The following is a 19,770-nucleotide window of genomic DNA, read 5'->3' as shown; positions in this document are numbered from 1 at the left end:
GTTGTCTCGGATTCTCCAGCATCTGCAGTTCCTACTGCCTCTTATTCTGAAACTGTTTCTCTTTGTTTGAGACTCCCCAGCCAGAGGAAAGCATGTCTTAGTATCTTCCCTTGTGATATAAACTGTCTGAGTTATGCAGTTAATATCGTTTATTTTAAATTTACGTTTTGAATTTTGAAAGTTGAGTTTTTTTGTGGGTCAGGAATTATTAAGTTGTAAGTATTTCAGTAGCCATGGCAATTTCTTTAGACACAAATTGTGAGGACTACTTTGGAACCTAATGGATGGTTGTTTACTTGAGGACTTTGCAACCTAGCAAGATAGACTAAAGGTACCTGTTAGAAATATCTAGACTGGATATTATTTATTAAGGAAAGTTCAAGGAGAGGGCCCATTGTGGAGGGAGTGGCTTTTGTTTCAATTTTACTATGTTTTTGGCAATTCTGTGAAGCCATTGCGTGGAGATAGAGCAGTGCTCCTGACAAGGGGAGAATATAATAAACTAGATTACTTGACAGAGGTTTCAGACGGGGAGTCAAATTCACAGTTACCTTAAGGCTGTTGAAGTGTTAGAGAAACAGTTTCTGGTGTGTCTTCTGGACAAGGGATTTTTTTTCTTTGAAACTTGAAAAGAACTTTTTTGGGATTAATGGGATTATTCTTGTACTGCGTGTTTTTAATAACTATAAATTTATGTTGTAAATAAATCAGTCTACTTTATTTTACCTTCATTTCTTTTGCTTAACAAACTATTATTGTATTGTTAAAGCAAAATCTAGAATGTTGCATGCTTTTGTCACAGAGATAACCTTGTTAAAACCAAAAGCAAAACAAACTATGATCTATCAAGTTAGATCTCAATCGATGATCTGACTTGTTTAGCAATATCGTCAACTGAGATAATAACATCTTTCTAGTCCATCATAATCTTGAATGTTTCATCCTCTCATTCTTCTAAACTCAAGAGAATACGGATAATTTATTCAACCTGTTTTAGGACAACTCCCTTGTTTCAGGTCCTGCCCCCAATGCAAATATATCTTTTTAAAAATACAGATACAGAACTTTGTGTTCCAGGTGTGGTCTCACCAATGCCCTGCATTTGTAGCAAGATCTCTTTTATTCTTGTACTCCAATCCCCTTACAAGAACGAACAGCATGACATATGCTTTTCTAATTTCTTGTTGTACCTGCATACTGTGATTCATCCAAGTCTGTCTGAACATCAACATTTACATGCTTCACAACTTTTTTAAAAAAAATTCTGCTTTTCTATGCTTATGATCATAGTAAATAATCTCTCACTTCTTCATATTACACACGATCTGCCATCTTGACACCCATAAAATTAATCTGTCTGTATCACTTTGCAGCCTTTTGTGCCCTTCTTGCAGCTTGCATTCCTACCTGGCATTAGTAAACTTAAATATCTTACTTTTTGTCTTTTTGTCTAAGTCATTAATATAGATATAAATGGTTGTATTCTCTGCGCTGAATCTTGTGGTATTCCATGAGCCACAGCTTGCCAACTTAAAGTCCACCATTTATCCTGACTCTTTGCTTTCTGCCTGTTAGCCAATCTCTACCCATACTAATTTGTCTTCCCCAATTCATGAGCCCTCGTTTTGACTATTATCATTTTGTGTGGCACTGTAATTGAATGTATTTTGGCAATCCACATTCGCTACCTCCTGGTTGTCCCATATCTACCCTACTAATTGCATCCTCAAAAGATCTAATAGATTTGTTCTGATCATGTTTTTTTTAAAGTGCATTCTTAAGACTGTGTGTTTCTAATACTTTCCAAATGAGACACTATTTTCCACGCACAAAGCCATGTTGACTCCCTAATCAGTCCCTGCCCTTCCAAATACATGTAAATCCTGTCCCTCAGAATTCCCTCCAACAACTTGCCCACCACCAATGTCGCTGGTCTATAGTAACCTGGCTTTCCCTTACCACATCTCATAAATAGTGGCACCACGTTAGCCAACCTCCAATCTTCCAGCACCTTGTTTGTGGCTATCAATGATGCAGATATCTTGGCAAACGGCCTAGCAATCATTTCCCTAGCTTCCCACAGAATTCTAGGGTACGTCTGATCAGGTCCTGGGGATTTATCCACCTCTGTGTTTTTAGGCCGTCCAGCATCACCGCCTCTGTATTATGGACATTTTTCTCACTAACTAAATTGTGAGTTTTTTGAAGAAGTAACAAAGAGGACTTATGAGGGCAGAGCAGTGGACGTGATCTATATGGACTTCAGTAAGGTGTTCATCAAGGTTCCTAATAGTAGATCGGTTAGCAAGGTTAAATCATATGGAACACGGAGAACTAGCCGTTTGGATACAGAACCGGCTCGAAGGTAGGGAACAGAGGGTGGTGGTGGAGGGTTGTTTTTCAGACTGGAGGCCTGTGACCAGCGGTATGCCACAAGGATTTGTGCAGGGTTCACTGCTTTTTGTCATTTAGGTGAATGTAGGAGATATGGTTAGTAAGTTTGCAGATGACTCCAAAATTAGAGGTGTAGTGGACAGTGAAGAACCTCAGTACAATGGGATCTTGATCAGATGGGCCAATGGATCGAGGAGTGCCAGATGGAGTTTAATTTAGATAAATAAGAGGTGCTGCATTTTGGAAAAGCAAATCAGGGCAGGACTTGTACACTTAATGGTACCGTCCTGGGGAGTGTGGCTGAAGAAAAAGATCTTGGAATGCAGGTTCGTAGTTCCTTGAAAGTAGAGCCGCAGGTAGATGGGATAGTGAAGAAGGTATTTGGTATGCTTATCTTTATTGTTCAGTGCATTGAGTATAGGAGTTGGGAGGCCATGTTGCGGCTGTACAGGACATTGGTCAGGTCACTATTGGAAAACTGTATGTAATTCTGGTCTCCCTGCTATAGGAAGGATTTTGTGAAACTTGAAAAGGTTTAAAAAAAATTTACAAGGATTTTGCCAGGTTGGAGGGTTTGAGCTATAGGGAGAGGCTGAATAGGCTGGGGCTATTTTCCCTGGAGCATCAGCGGCTCGGCAGTGGCCTTATCGAAATTTATAAAATCATGAGGGGCATAGATAACCTGAACAGCCAATGTCTTTTCCCCAGGAGAGTCCAAAACTAGAGGGTATAGATTTAAGGTGAGAGGGGAAAGATTTAAAAGGGACCTAAGGGGCAGCTTTTTCATGCAGAGGGTGGTGCATGTATGGAATGAGCTGCCGGAGGAAGTGGTGGAGGCTGGTATAATTCCATCATTTAAAAGGCATCTGAATGGGTATATGAATAGAATGCTGGCAAATGGGACTAGATTTATTTAGGGTATCTGGTCAGCATGGATGAGTTGGACCAAAAGGGTCTGTTTCCATGCTGTACATCTCTATGATTCTGTGACTGATGTGAGGCTCGTGCACCCAGGGAGTTTGGTATCTAGATCATGGAAGTTGTGTTTGGGAGGTGGAGGAAATTGTGCAGACCTACTGGTACTTGATTACTGAGTGGGGACTGGAAACAGATAACCAGATTAATGGAGCCTTGGATTGACTGAGAAAGTTAAAAGAATTAAGTTCCCAAAGACATCTAGATGGGTATGGAGAGCAGGGGCTGAGTAATGGATAGGGAAGAATTATTTCTTCAGCCTTCTCCAGGGATCTGAAATTGCAAATTGAGTGAGATTTATTCTGTGAGTATGGCAGCCTGCCTTACTGACTGGACCCAGACTGAAGCTATGTTAACACTTATGGCCAGGTGTCCAGATGGCAGAAATGCACCAGGCTACCAGCATGCAGGTGAAATTGCAGAGAAGGAAGGAAATCCTTGAAACACTAGGCTGCTGAATAGTGAATAGGTGAGAAGTGGATGGTTATGCTGAACTGGAAATGGATTTGTAATCCATTTGAAAAGGGGGTTTCCAATAAAATTAATTTGGGAACCACAATTAAGGTTCGTGCAGATGACAATTTGTGCATAGCTAGACTCCACAAGCATCATCAAAATAACTGATCAAATAAGCTGGTTTGATGTTATCAGTAGATAGTTATCGGCTGGAAATAGGTGAACTTTATTGCTGCTCTGAGTGTTATCATGAGATCTATAATGCCAGTCTGAACAGACAGTGAAGGCCTTAGTCTCATGCTTCAATTGAAAGGCAAATCTCATTCAATTCTGCACAAAGCTGGGAAAATCTCAATGCATTCATAGAATTGAAGGTCAATTCCCCTATTGTTAGATCCAATGTGCTTCTCTGAGTCTACAGCCTTTTACCTTAGAAAGTGGTAGTACCCAGCCATTCAGAGTGCATAGTGAAATTCTGTCTCCCTTAAAAAGCTATCAGTGACACTGGCCCATAGTTGACTCTGGTATTCCTGTTGGTGCAAGCAAACTTGTAAAATGAATGAAGTATCAATAGGTAAGCATACAACATTTAAGAAAGCCTGTGATAATGATGAAGTCTGTTGGTAACCTGATATATTTAAACAAAGGATGAAAGGCAGGTGAAAGTTTGCAAAGAGGCATGTAGATTGACGTGTGAGAACATGGATATCATAAAAAGACAGTTATAATAATACTTGTTTTTGCTTACAGAGGCAAGCTAACAGCAGCAGCTCACCCAGCCTGTTGAGTGATTGTGCCAAAGCATATGCTTGTGCAGGACATGGTAAAGTATTTTACTGTAATTCAGTCGTGTATATTTTAGAAAAATGTAGTATATTATAGGTACTTTCTGTGATTTAGTTTGCTAAACGTGGGCACTGGGAGGGGGAGAGTGTGTTGGTAGGGTTATGATGTTTGACATTCTTTGTTTTGAGAAACTCATGTTCCAGATATTTACCCAACTCATTCTTTTTAACATTACTATGCTCAGAAGCAAGTTCGATTGTATCCAACTCAGTTTGCTTGTAATGCAGTAAATATCCAATGTAAATTAATTTAAAATTACATGATTGTCCTTATTTGATTTGGTTCTGGCTCTGGCTCCGATTTGAGATATCAAACCTTGCATGTTGATAAAATACAAATTTTAATTTGACACATTATAGAAGGCATATTTTGGAAACAGATTATTTAAATATGATTTTTGTGTATCATTTTAGGATTATGTATTTTCTACCTTTTACTCAATTAATGTGTATTGGCAGTCCTGTGGAATGCTGGGACATTCCTTTTTGTAAGTAATACCTTCCCCCTTTCTGCACCTTATCATCTTTTATACCACGGAAATAATAATTAGTCAGTCCACTCAATTTCCACTTTATAAATTGATTCCGTAATTTCAAGGATGGCAGAGACTTGGGAAGTAACTGTGTTCTGGAATCAAGAAGTAGGAGAAAATAATTTGTAATGTAAAATATCTGAGAAAATGTATAGGAGTGTAGAATATGCTGGAGCAAAAGCTTTGCTAATCAATAATAATGGAGCAATACACTTTAAAAGAATAATTGCTGTGTAGAAACAATTAACTAATGTCTATGAATTGAATCTCATTTTTAAAAGAAAACTAATTTGCGGTGCAATTGATGCAGATATGGGTACATTTCTTATTGATTCTTAAATGTCATTTAGAAAATAACGGATTTGTCCTTGTGCATGTCATGCTATGTAGGAAATTCCAGGATTAGGAACTCCTTATGGTGAAGGAATGGAAGTATATATCTAAATTGAAAAAGTTGGTAATTTTAGGGAATTCAGGGATGGTGTTTCCATTCATCGTATTATTCTAGTTCTTAGTGGTGGAGGTCACAGGTTGGACAGTGCTATTAAAGCAAGCAACAGAATACCAATGGATTCCCAATATCAGGACTGATTGCAGAAGCAGTAATACAGAATTTAGAATGGACAGCACTCCCCACTATACAACCCAAACTTTGGGTCCAATATGTAGACAACACCTTCATGATTATTAAACGCATGAAACTAGAAGAAACCCACCGACATATATACAACATCCTTACTGGGATAAAATTCACAAAAGAAGAAGAGAACAACAACCGACTACCCTTCCTGGACATAATAGTCGAACTCAAAAACAATGGGAACACCAGACTAGCGTATATAGCAATACCACACAAATGACCAGATACTGAATTACACTAGCAACTACCCCAACGCCCACAAACGGAGATGCATCAGGACACTATTTAAACAAGCCACAACACATTGCAGCAACCTGGAACTAAGCAAAGCAGAACAGGAGCATTTATACGGAGTCTTCGAAAGGAATGGATACCTGAAAAGCACAATCCGCCGTTACCTCCAAGACAGATCGCAACAGGAAGACACAACCTGACCAGGCTCATTAATCACCCTACAATACATCAAGGACATTTCAGAGATGACCACAAGACTACTCAGACCTCTAGGTATCAGAGTAGCTCACAAACCAACAACCCCCTACTACAGCTACTGACAAACATAATGGATCCTATACCCAAAACCAGCAAAACTGGTATAACGTACAAAATACCATGCAAGGACTGTGAGAAACCCTACGTAGGCTAAACGGGAAGAAAACTGACAATAAGGTTACATGCACACCAACCAGCCACCAAGAGACACGACTAATTCTCACTTGTCTCACTACACACCGGCAATGAGGGACACGAGTTCGACTGGGACCACACATCTGTCATCGCACAAGTCAAACAGAGACATGCCAGGGAATTCTTTGAGGCCCGGTATGCCAACCGGAGCTCCATCAACAAACACATTGGATAAGAACCTGTGTATAAACCACTGAGAAACAGAATCCGAAGTAATACCAACCACCCCAGCAAACTGAGGCATTTAAATAACAAGCAGGACAGAACACTGAAGTTTCACCGGAGGTGCCCTGGCGATGTTACCTAGCAGGGTGACGAAACGTTTGCATCCAAACTCTCACTGGCTTAGCAAGCATGTCTACGACCTCCGGTATAACTATTTCAGTGCACTTCTGATTTGGTATCTTTACAACCTACAAAACTTGTAAGGTCTGAAGAGATGGGTCCATTCATTGCAATATTATTAAGTCTCTGCCCTGGTTTTGTAGCTGCAGTGTTATTGTGACTGGTCCAAATAAGCTTTTGGTAATTGGTGATCTATATAGTATTGTAGTAGGAAGCTTGCTGGCTGTGCTGCTGAAGTTATGGGGAAGGCAGCCAGATATAATCAACAACTGGCTTAAATGTTAACTATCAGTAGTCAGCCAAAATCTAGATGTTACCCAGGTTTTGTAAGAAGGTATGGGCTACATTATTAGTGTTGTGAATGGAACCAACACTGAGGAATCGTTAGCAAACAAACCAGTACTGATGTTACGACAAAGTCTTTGAAGAAGCTGAAATTGCTTAGGAAAAGGAACCTTCACTATGGCAGTGTTCTGGGTACGCAATTGTAAGTGCCTAGCAACCATAGTGCATCAACTGCCAAACCTTTCCCTTCCACCCCCAAAAAAAGTCCAGAACGGCCAGTACTTTGTGGAAGAGGAAACCTGTTAAAATGAGGCCGTGCTGAGCATACTTTGCCAGTAGCAGGGACCTTTTGGTTTTCCACACCAGTTTTCTCCATGGTGTCGCTCTTGTCACAGCCAAACCTGGCATTAAATTCCCAGAACGATGACATTTTCTTTTGAGATGGCTGTTGGGGGCGTTCAACGTCAGAACAACCCTTTCCTCAACATCTCATTGAGTTGAGTGTTGGGGCATAAGCTCTGATGATTGTATCATATTGTTTAGTTGTAGGTGAAATCTCATTTGTGTTTCATTCATATAAATAACAGCACATGCAAGATCCTATTTCAGAGGGTAAAACCAACTCATTGAAATTGAAGGTTGCTGTCTCCCTTTCAATTTCAGTAAGAGTGTATCCCCTGGTTCTTCCATTCAACTGTTCTTACCTATGAATGAGTGTGTCATTGGGAATGGCAATATCAATTTGGCATTTTTATAGCTCACATAAGAATGCATGTCTTCTTGCTGGATGGTTGCTGTTGAGATTATTCTCAAGTATTTTTATTCCAAGTTACACATTTTTAAAATTTTACTTTTTATTGAGCACAAAGATAACAATCCAACAGGGTGTCATCCCCAAGCCAGGAGAAAGTAGGATATCCAATTTTCAAGATAATTTTTCTTCTTACGAACCGCCCCCACCCACCCCCAAAAAAATGAACCAACCGACATTTGGAGAACAACTGTTAGCCTGAAGAAGACCACTGAGTCATAGATGCTGCTGTCCAAAAAACAGCTCTGGCCAAACAAAAATGTACAACCACTTTAATGCATCCAACGTTTGTTTACAGATTCTTGACTAGGGACTTTCTGGTTCCCAGCCCTGACCCATGCCAAATCTCTTAATGCCACAGAGTTTGACTAATGGACTCTGGTAGAAAACTGCAGAGGACTTTCTTTTAAGTAGGGACTTTAGGGTGCCATCACTAACTGCATCATCCTAATGGATTGGTGGTCAGATTACATGGTCACAGATGTCGAGTTATAACATCCAGGACTGCTTGCTGCTGTAACCACCTTCCACCTTTCCAACTGGTGAGATGCATGTTTTTCATTCAGTATTATGCCACTGAGGAATTTTCAGACTCCTCTTTGGTACTTCTCCCAATCGTGTCACCAAGGATGGCACCAACCTTTGGAGCAAGGAGCTTTCAACAGCATCACTGAAGAGATAGTTGGAACATGTGACCCTCTCAACCACATCAGGGTCAATGTGACAATTCACATAGAGCTCTTAATTAATCTTGTATAAAGCAAGTACTTGGAGGAAAAAAATAGCTGCAGCATGATCATTAAGAATATTGCATCTGTCCCTTTTTAAAGGTTGTATTAGATATGCGTTTGACTTTGCATATTATACCATAGTTTCCTAGCATTTCTTTATTATAATCATGGACTTTCTGGAATAAGTCTTTGTAAAAACAAAAGAATAAAAATTTTACAACGTGTAAGGAGGTCATTTGATCCACTGTGCCTGATAGCATTTGGAAAGAGGTGTCCACTTAATCTCATTAATCATTTTTAAAAATTTTTTTATAAATGTGAAAATTAAAATATTAATAATATTCTCTTTCTTTAAATGGTTAACAGCTGGAGAAGGTATCATAATTTAAGTACCTTAGATGTAATGCAGTAGGTGATTACCCCATAAAGAAATTGGAGCTAGGTTCAGAATTGGCATAGATGTCTTCTGGTGGTCAGTGTATACCCATGGATGGTGAAATCTCGTACTTTGTAAGGTGTGATTTTGAGAGCATAATTATGTAATGCTGTTGCTTAACTATTTTATGAGACAGGTCTCCCAACTTTGGCACTAGCTCCCAGATGTTAGTAAAGTGGACTTTGTAGGTCAGTAGGACTGGATTTGCTGCTGCTGTTTCCAAACTTAAGTTGAATTCATTCCCTGGAGTTTTAGCAGTTCGATACAACTGAGTGCTCGGCTATGTTAGAGGGCACTTGAGAGTCTACTACATGGATGTGATTCTGAAGTCACATGTTAGCCAGACCAGGCAACAACAGATTTCCTTCTGTAAAGAATATTGGTGAACGAGATGGGTTTTTAGAACAATTGACTTTCTAAATTCTAGAATTTATAAATTAAATATTAAATTTTGCCAGCTGCCATGTTGGAATTTATGCTCCCAGAGTATTAGCCTGGACCTCTGGATGAGCAGATCATACCACTACACCCCAATCTCTCTCCTCACTGATCTGCTTCTTGTAATCAATTTTGCTATTTATAAGTCCAAGATTCCACTTTCTAATCATGTTCTGTCACCTTCCATGATGTACATGCCTTCCCTCTCCAGTTTCTCTAACCTCGTGTGTTGTTTAGAACTGTATCATTAAGTTTATTTGCCTCTCCCTCAACCTTGTTTGCAAATGCATCACTTCACACTTCTTTGCATAAATTCCACGTTCCACTTGTCTGCTTGTTCTGCTAACCAATCTGTGTCCTGTAGCAGTATATTTGTATCATTCTTAATGTTTGTCACTCTTGCCAAGTTTGTATTGCTGGCACATTTTGAAGTTTTACTCTATATTCCAATATCCAAGTCCTTTACATGTACTCAATCAAAGCAGGAGCCACAGCACTGAGTGGGGAATATCTGTGTCTACTGTCCTTCAGTCTGAAAAATCTTTATCATGATTCATTATTTTCTGTCTGTCATGCATGTTTTTAATCCATGCTGGCACTGACTCATCCATTCTGTGAGCACCAGTTTTGTTCGCTGGCATTTTGTGATCCTTTGTTGAGCACTTTCTTAAAATCTAGACAATATCAACTCCGTTTCCTTCATCAGTCTTGTTTAGTACTTCATCAGAAACTCAACTAGATTAATGAAGTGTGAAAATAAAACAAAGAACTCTGGGCAGTAGAAATCTGAAACAAAAATCGAAAGTGCTTGAGAAACTCAGCAGGTCTGGCATCATCTGTAGAGGGAAAAACAGTTAATATGTTGAGTCCTGTGACCCTTTGTCAGAAAGAAGAAACCTCATAATTCTCCTATTTATTAATTTAAAAGTCTTTCATCCCAGAGATGTTAAACTGACTGGCCTGCAGATACTTAGACTGCCTTTATATCTATCCTTGAAATAAAGATAACACACTTGCCACTTGCGAATCTCCCCAATATCTGGGAAACATTAGAAGATTGTGACAAGCTCTTCTGCTATTTCTACACCCACTACATTTAGTAACATGCGATGTTACCTTTCTTTAAGCTTTTCCAGTATGTCCTGTTTCAATTTTTATTCCATCCATTACCTTTGCCATCTCTATTTTTGCCAATGTTTTGTCAGCATTGTTTAAGGATACCCTGATAAAGTACTTAAGTATTTTAACTTTGCCCTTCATGCAAAACATCCTAATAGTACCTATTTTACATCTTAGCACCTGTTTTACAATTTAGGTGCCTGAGAACTTTTGGATTCCCTTTTATTTTGAATGTTGTTCTGTTCTCCCATTCTCTTTTTTTTAGTCTTATTTTCCTTTACAGTCTTCTCCATCCCCCACCCCCACCCTTTACCTGAGTCTTGCTTGAAGAATTTGCATGCTGTACAAATTGCATTTTATTCTGCTTCATCACTTTTCTCTTTTGTTCAATATCCAAAAGGCTCCTCTTGATTTCATATTTGTTGAAATTAGCCTGCACTGAAAGTCTCCTGCTTTAAAAAAATGCCCATTGTTCTGTTCCAATTGTTACTGTCAATCTTTGTTGTAGTTAAACCTAATATTGGAGTGGTTGATTGGCAGTGATGAAATTATGCTGTCAAAAGAATACTTGTGTTCACATGACGCATACGGGAGCTTCTGGGCTTGTTTCCACTGGAGTTTAGAAAAATGAGGGGTGACTTGAATGAGGGTAAAATATCCTGAACAGTCGTGACAAGTTGCACATGTAAAGGATGCATCCTCTTGTGGGTGAGACCAGAACTTTAGGAACTGGGAACACCGTTTTTAAAATTAATGGTCTCCCTGATGAGTTTCTTTTGCGGATGGCTTGTGTGACTTTGGAACTGTCTGCCTAAGGCAGCAGTGGAGGCATGGTCACTGGAATACTTTTAGGTGGGGGTAGATGGTTTCTTGTTAGGCTTGACAATCAAAGCTTGTTGGGGGTTGATTGGAATGCGGGATTCAAAACACAATCAGCCCAGTTGTGATTTTATTGAACGATGATTCAGGCTTGAAGCACTGAATGGCCCATTTCTGCTACTAATTCATTTGTTCATATCATGTAGTGCCTTAAGTATTTGAGGCAGACAACAATATGGTTTTTGCAAATGTAGTAATAGAAGAACAAAGCTTTGCATCTTTTGGACATTCACATTTAACTGTGCATGTGTCATAATAAGAAATTGCTGCACCATTTTCACACACTGGTGAATGCCATTGACCTCATTATTAGCCTCATTCAATTCTGGCTCAATATAATTGAGTATATGTAGGGATTACTGATTGGTTTGTAACTGAAGATTCAAACTTATTTTGCAGATCAACTAAATTTATCTGCCTCATTGTTCAGTGATTTCTCTGGCCTCAGCATTTCTCAGCGGAGAAAGGTAGGTAGTTTGACTACATTTTTAATTGCAAAGTGACTTAATTATTTTCTTTTCTTTGTATTTCTGTTCCTCAGTCAACTCAAAAGATCCATTCTCCTGCGCCTTTATCATGGAGGGAGAGGAAAATTATGAAAAATGAACCCTTTCAACCAAAAAGATGAAATTAAATGACATTTGTGTCTCTTATATTTACAGACACCACTGCATTGTTCTGTTCAAACCTTAAAATAACTGTTCACTGGAGGGGCGTTGGAAGGTTAAATACTGAACAAAGTTCTAAAACAGAACAAATCCGGAATCCAGTTCAAATGATGCCATAAGCCATGCTGCCAAAAAAGTGCAGGCATTATTCTGAACTGTGATGCCAAGTGAAAGTTTTGTACCATGTGATATCTCTTTAGTAGGTAATCATAATTTTCTTTGCGGTGGTACTTATAAAATACACTGGTAATTTCTCTCGAATATATTTCACAGCAATGATTATCATTTCTTGTACTCAAAGTGCTCTTGCTTAACTGATCCTCTTACAATGTGGACATCCCCAGTGCTTTGCTTCATTCAAACTGAAACAGTTAGAATTGAATGAAGCTACTCAATGCAGTTCAAAAAATGTATGATCTTGGCATTGAAATAGCTAGTTATTATAGCTTAACTTTTGGAAAGTGATGCTGTCTGATCATTTCATTAATCAGTTTACTCTATTGCTTCATAAATTCTTTATTATTCTTTATTAAATCAATGCATATACCTATCGCTGATGCATATATTCTTATAGATACTGATAAAATATATTCTGATATTTCTGGTGTGGTGCAAGCGAAAAAATTTTTTTTTAATTGCACTTCTAAATAACTTGCAAAATTCACAACAAACATCAGTCTTGTACTTGAACATTTGAATCAATTAGATTTTCTCAGCTAGTTTGCCAAATGTGAATGGCTGGTCAAATTGGTTTAGTTGTAAGGTAAGCTTTCATTTTTGCCCAACTAACTTGGAAAATAACTTTAAATGTCTTAATTTTCTTTTAAATGTGAAGGAGCACTTGGCTTCTCAGTGTAAACTCAAAACTTGGTTGCAGTATTGCCTCTAAAAGTTGAGAGTTTAAATTCTCCTCGAGGACAAAAATCTGCTATACTAAAAGATCCTTTCTTGTTTTATTTTCTGCTTAATTTGTCCTATGTACCTGTCTATCTATCATCTTTGCTTTATTTCCACTCCAACCAAGATTTTGCACTGTAGTATGAATAGGCAGAGTAAATCAAAGCTGCCTGTCCTTGTCTGAGGAATACTACATGCTGATAAACAAAGTAGTTCAGTGGAAGGGAAAGTACTAGACTAAGTTTTGAATGGTATGACCATAGTGTTTTTAGACTTCACTGATGGATTACCCAGACTTAATACATTCACTGTCCAAGCATGGACAAAAAGCTGAATTCCAGAGGTGAACTCAGAGACTGGCCTCAACATCACGACAGCATTTGTTTGTGTGTGGCATTAAGAAGTCCTGGCAAAACTAAGGTCAATGGGTAACAGGGGAACAAAGACTTCATTGGTTGGCATCATACCTAAAATCAAAAAGGAAGATTTCTTGGAGGCAGATCGTTGCTACAGGAGCCTTTCTAGGTAGTGTCCTTAGCTCACTATCTTAGCTACAACATCAATGACTTTCCCTCTAACATAATGTTAGAAGTCAAGATGCTTGTCAATGATTGTACAGTGTTCAATACCATTTCCAATTCCTCAAATTCTGAAGGAGTCTATGTCTGATTGCAGTGGAATCTCTACAACATTTAGTTCTGACTGAAAACTAACAAGTAATGGAGAAGGGTAAACAGGAAGTCATAGAGGAGAGTAATTATGAATTAAAGTGGGAAAAGTGAATGAGAATTGAAAAGGAGAGTGAGTAAGCAGTGAATGAGAGTGAGTGTCACATGAAGGAGGATTATGATGGAAAAGAAGAGTGACTGAGAGTTGATGGAGAATGAGCACAGACTGAAGGTGGAGAGTTGACATAAAATGAAGAAGCAGAGAAGCCAGGAAGTGATGGAGGAATGTGAGTGAAGGCTTAGACTGCGAAGTGAAGAAAGAGAGTGAATGAAGAACGAGGACATGTATGTTGTTACAAATGCAAATTTAACAAGATCTTTATGCTTTAAATTACGTTTGTACTTCAAGATAGAACAGAATAACATGGAAAGAAGGTTGTATAGCTTAACTCAACTAAAGATCAGATAGGGATTTGCAGAACAATGTACAAAGTTCTCAGACTTGAAATAAAGACAATAGCAATTGGGCAGACTTTGTGTCTCCAAAGCTTTTGATAGAAAGAGAGAAAGTGAGTGAGAGAGAGAAAGAGAGAGGGAAAGGTCACACAGACAGATAAAAGACTGCTTTTAGTCCACAAGCAGCAAAGAGAATTTGCGCTTTCTTTGGGCTGCCACCCGGCATATAGAAGGGAACTTGCTATGGTTAAAGAGGTGCAACCCATGGCAAGTTAAGATATCCAGGGTGTTTGTCCTTTGTGGCCATGGGAAGAAAGATTCTATGCAACAAGCCTGACTGCTAGAAATCAGTTTGGGACTGCACAAGATCTATGTAATGATGTCCACAAAATAAAATCTCTCCTTGATGTTAAATGGCATCATCGTTGCTGAACCACAACCTTCAACATCCTGAGGGTTACCATTTCCAGAAACTTTACAGGACAGGCCATATAAATACCGTGGAAATAAAAGGTCAGTTAGTCACAGGATGGCAGTTCTGTAGTGAATAACTTTCCTTCTGATTTGCCAGCTGCTTGGATGAGTCCACTTTAACAGCACTCAAGAAGCTCAATATCAACCAAGACTAGGCAGCCTCTTTAATTGGGACCCTGCCCACCATATTCTCTGCCAGTAGTAGAGTAAGTGAACACTTAGTGTTAGCAGTGTACCACCTTTAAGATACTCTGCAGCATTTTACTAAACCCTCATTAGACAGCACTGCCAAATCTAAAACCTCTGCCATTTAGAAGAAGAGCAGCAGACACCCAACAACAGCTTCAATTGCCATATTTCCCTCTAAGGAACGTGATAAGATAACCTGGAACTAGATCGCTGTTTCTTCGCTGTTGTGGAGTCAAAACCTTAGAACTTCCACCCAGCAGCACTATGGATGCACTTCAACCAAGACATTGGCTGCAGCATTTCGAGAAGACAACTTAGGGCAATAAATACTGACCTTTCAAACAAGCACAAGTCCTGTGAAATCAATCAGTGAATGTGAAGGATTACTTTAAATAAAAAGCTTGTCATTTCCATTCATGGCATACATTAACTTTATTATGTAAATGAGTGCATCCAAGGAAACAGAGCAAACCTGAGGTTTTGCTGAATAGGGGAGTTTAAATTGTTATGTTTGTTCTTTAAAATCCAGTCTGTAATTAGCAGTGACTGGAAAGTATTGTAAGTGAACAAAGTTTCTTGCATCTAAGGCAGGGTAAACACACTGTGCCGTGAGAGCTGTGTAGCTAATTAATTAGGAACTGGTTTCTTGCTCTAATACAGGGAAAGAAGCCAACTATTTAGTGAGATAGTAAGAACTGCCAATGCTGCAGTTGGAGATAACACCTTGTGGAGCTGGAGGAGCACAGCAAGCCAGGCAGCATCAGAGGAGTGGGAAGGTTGACGTTTTGGGTCGGGAAGCTAGGGTCCCGATCTGAAACGTCAACTTTCCTGCTCCTTGGATGTTGCCTGGACTGCTGTGCTCTTCCAGCTCATGCCTTTTCTCAATCTTTCTCCTCTCACCTTAAAAATATGCCCCATAGTCATGAAATCCCACACCCTAGGGAAAAGACACCTACCATTCACCTTAGCTATACTCCTCATGATTTTGTAAACCTCTAAGATCATCTCTTAACCTTGTATGTTCCCGTGAAAGAAGTCCTAGCCTATCCTTATAATTCAAACCCTCTTTTCCCGGCAACACCCTGTTAAAGTTCTTCTGAGCCCTTTCCACTTAATAATATCCTTCCTATAACGGGACGACCAGAACTACACAGTATTCCAGAAGCGACAATGTCTGCAATGAGTGTTTGTGATTTGATGAGGTTCAGCTCAGTAATTTAGCTGGAGGTTGAGGTACAAAGTCTGTGACATGTGAGCACTTGGAAATGCTTTGTATCAGGAGGCAGTCGCACCAGTTAGGATAATCTCTTCTGATTTGGCCAGGGACAGGAAGGTGTGACTGTGAATAAGTGAGACTCGAGGGAAGGACTGCTGTATTGTCAACCTCTGTAATTGCCCTGTAGGCTTGAGGATTTCTCAATTTACTTGATAAGAGTGAGGGCTGTAGCTTAAATAAACTAACTATGGCATCCTTGTATAATGAGAGCCTTCTCACTTGCATCCTCAATTGACTACTTGACATTGCAATAATACAATAAACTTTCGATATTTCAAGCTTCTAATTTTTGCGGAGGTAGGTTTATTGAGGGTGCCAGTTCATAAAGTTAGATCTTAATACAGAAAATTGTGTTTTAGTGGCCCCAACTGTTGGGGAGTAATGTCCAGTTGATGTTGCTACTGGAGAAGTAGATCCCTGACAGGAACCTTGCTGGGTAGATTAATTGTTTTTTAGTTTTGTTACTGAAGTGATATTTTACTAAAACATAAGCACACAATATTGCAATCTTGTGTTTTGTTTTATTGTTGAAACAAAGTTTATTAGCAACAGAAATGAAGATTAAAAACACACACACGCCATTCCCTTTGAACACAGATTCAGAGTTCTAAGCACGCAGTAAAAATAACCTAAACACACTTTATAGAGTAGAAACAACAACTTTGTATTGGAATTAGTACACCTGACACAACTTAGAAATGTTGGCGCAATTTGAAGAACATCTTGCGCTATACTTATAGGAAGCAGCAATCCAGCTCATTTCCAAGGGAGGCTAACATTTCTTTGTTAATACTTTGGGCTTAGAGTACTTAAAATTTCAACTCACCTACTGGAACTGTAGATAACTCCTCATTGTTATTCTTCCAATGCCCCTGAATTAGCTTCTTTCCAACACAAGACTATTCCTGACAGATTCAATTCCTTTTTTTTTATATTTCAAAAGGTAACTTCACTACTGACTGTAGCCTAACACTCTGGCCTGGGATTAATAATAATTTCTTACCCTAGAATAATTTTGTTACTTTAAACTCTTTCTCCTTAAGGTTGTCTGTTAGCACATGTTTCTCCAGCAGAAGACTCCTCAGCACTTTGAAGTTTGATACATGCATCTCTCTCTTGAATGACTTCCTAGCACAGACTAGAAATGAAAATCAGAGCCTGGAAAGCTCCCTTCTAAGCCTGCTGGATAATTGCCAAAGACCTCTGGGATACGTCCTCTTGTTCAAGTGCAAAGACAAACCCATACAAGTGATGTTCCTGGTTTCTTACTGTTAAGAAAATATTCAGACTTGCTTTTTTAAAAGTTCTGAAGGGAAGTAGTTCATTCCTTATTTTTTTCAGCACCTAGTATTTGATCTTCAGAGACAGTCCAAAGATGTGCAGGTTAGGTGGATTGGCCACGCTAAATTGCCCGTAGTGTCCAGGGATGTGTAGGCTAGGGGGATTAGCCATTGGAAATACGGGGTTACAGGGATAGGGTTGGGGGTGAATCTGGGTGGGCTGCATTTTGGAGTCGGTGTGGACTTGTTGGGCTGAATGGCCTGTTCCTACACTGTATGACTTCTGGATTCTGCTTAATCATCCCTGAATGTTTTTTTGGTCTTGGTGTAAACTATGTTGATTTCATTTTGTAATTTCAGTGCTGGTATTTATACTTTGAGCAAATGTCTTTCAAATGGAAAGTGCAAGAATAAGTTCTATGTTAGATTGCAACAATGTGATTGTGTTCAGAGAATTTTAATATCATAATGACTACGCAAGTGCTGAATTTTTATTACTGAGTTGGGTAACTCAAGTTCATGAATGTTCCAGTTTTGCAGATTTGCGTTGATAAGAAATCATCGGGGATATAGATACATAGATTTTTAAAATGGCATCAGCAGATAAACAATTGAAAACACTAATCATACATAAGCTTTGTCTGGTGTACTGGAACACACGACCATAGAAGTCGTGCTTCAGCTATATAAATCCCCATTTAGACCACACTTGGGATAATGTGAGCCATTTTAGGCACCACACTGTAGGAAGATTTTTTTTTTTTTGAAAAATCACTTGATATGGGTGTCACTGGCTAGCTAGCCAGAATTTATTGATTGTCCCTACTTGCCCTTCAGAAAGGGTTGTGCGCTGCTATGAATCATTGTAATCCATGTGCTGTAAGTAGATCCACACTGTTGTTAGGGTGGGAGTTCTGGGATGCTGACCCAGCATTTGTGAAGGAATGGTAATATAGTTGTAAGTCTGGTGGTTAAATGGCCTTGGAGCGAGTTTAATATCACTCTTGTTTTTGCTGCAGGGAAGTAGAGGTCGATGTGGGATCCATTTGGGTGGATTGACCATAGGAGCAGATTGAAATTATGATTGATGAAGAGAGAATATCTTTTCTCCTTAATATTTTAAATCATGTTAGTCCTTAACTTTTGTAATGTCCATAAACACACTACCTAGTTTGTATAATATCTTTTAATAATTTAATCATTTGGAGTCCTGTTATAATTCTGACAAATATATGCTGCAGTCTGTGAAGCCTAAATATTCTGTCTAGATTGCTCATACTATCCCAGGTATGTGCCAGACAGCATTTTGTATAGCTGAAACCTGCTTTTCTAGATATAAAAGCTCTATTAGTCTTTAATAATATTTTTACACCTGTTCAAAACCTTCCCCTGTCCTTGGTCCACTTATTCAGCCCTTCAAAAAATTCAATCTGTTTTGTCTGGCGTGACCCACCCATTATAAATCTATGCTAATTGATCAGCTGAAATTTTCAAAGTGTTCAGTTATTTTATAATTAATTTCCTGAGGCAAATAGGCTTGGTTAACAATGCTTTGAATTCTCCCTGCTACCTTTCTTAAGCAGAATATTTCACACTTTGTTTTAATCTATTTATAAATTGTAAGTTTCCATGTGTTTTGATGTAAATATATATAGGGTGAAATTTTAAGTTAAATGCTATTTAATGAACTCTGGTTGTTATGTGAGTAATTACCTAGAATATTATTTTACCAGCAGACACCAAATCCAGCTGCAAATGAATTCATCCCTAAAGGAGGATCAACCTCTCGACTAAGTTCTGTGTCCCAGTCAAACATGTCGGCCTTTTCACCAGCCTTGTTCTCTCATCCATCCTTGGGCAGCCCATCAGCAGCTGGGTTAGCCCCGGGTAAGTTACTTGTGATTCAGTATATTGCCAGCAAAGACTCATTCGTATTTTTTCTTGTATTGTCAGCAATGGGCTAATAAGTACACAGCTTATTTTAATGTCACTTAAAAACTGTTCTTAAGAATAAAGAACAGGGACTGGTTTTAAAAGCAAAGTATTCTAGCCAGCAATACTTTGAAAGTGAAAAATGTTGCTGAGGAATTTCCCTTTCTTAAGAGGTGAAGAACTTTTTAGCTTTTGTGTAAAAACAGCTTGTGAGATATGTCTTGCTAAATTGCCTGGTTGTAAAGAGTCACATAGAATATTGCACGACTTAGGTACAGTTTAATCTTGCAAATTGGATTCAACTGGGATATGCATCTGAGACTGGAAAATATGTTGATATCTGCTTAACCCTGTAG

The 19,770-nt window shown here is 38.8% G+C and overlaps 1 protein-coding gene across 1 annotated transcript in view; it reads left to right on the top strand.

Moving 5' to 3' along the window:
* The window catches only part of LOC125483307 (PAN2-PAN3 deadenylation complex subunit Pan3-like), a 77,481-nt gene that overhangs the window by 33,146 nt on the left and 24,565 nt on the right, over nt 1–19,770 (top strand). The window contains exons 3-5 of the mRNA XM_048597927.1: nt 4,576–4,648; nt 11,974–12,041; nt 19,219–19,369. Of these exons, the coding sequence (XP_048453884.1) occupies nt 4,576–4,648; nt 11,974–12,041; nt 19,219–19,369 (292 nt within the window). The remainder of the gene's footprint in view (nt 1–4,575; nt 4,649–11,973; nt 12,042–19,218; nt 19,370–19,770) is intronic.

This window comes from Rhincodon typus, chromosome 6 (genome assembly GCF_021869965.1).
Source record: "Rhincodon typus isolate 14 chromosome 6, sRhiTyp1.1, whole genome shotgun sequence".
Taxonomy (NCBI): domain Eukaryota; kingdom Metazoa; phylum Chordata; class Chondrichthyes; order Orectolobiformes; family Rhincodontidae; genus Rhincodon; species Rhincodon typus.
The sequence above is the reverse complement of the archived record's forward strand: the minus strand, read 5'-3'. Positions and strand labels throughout refer to the sequence as shown.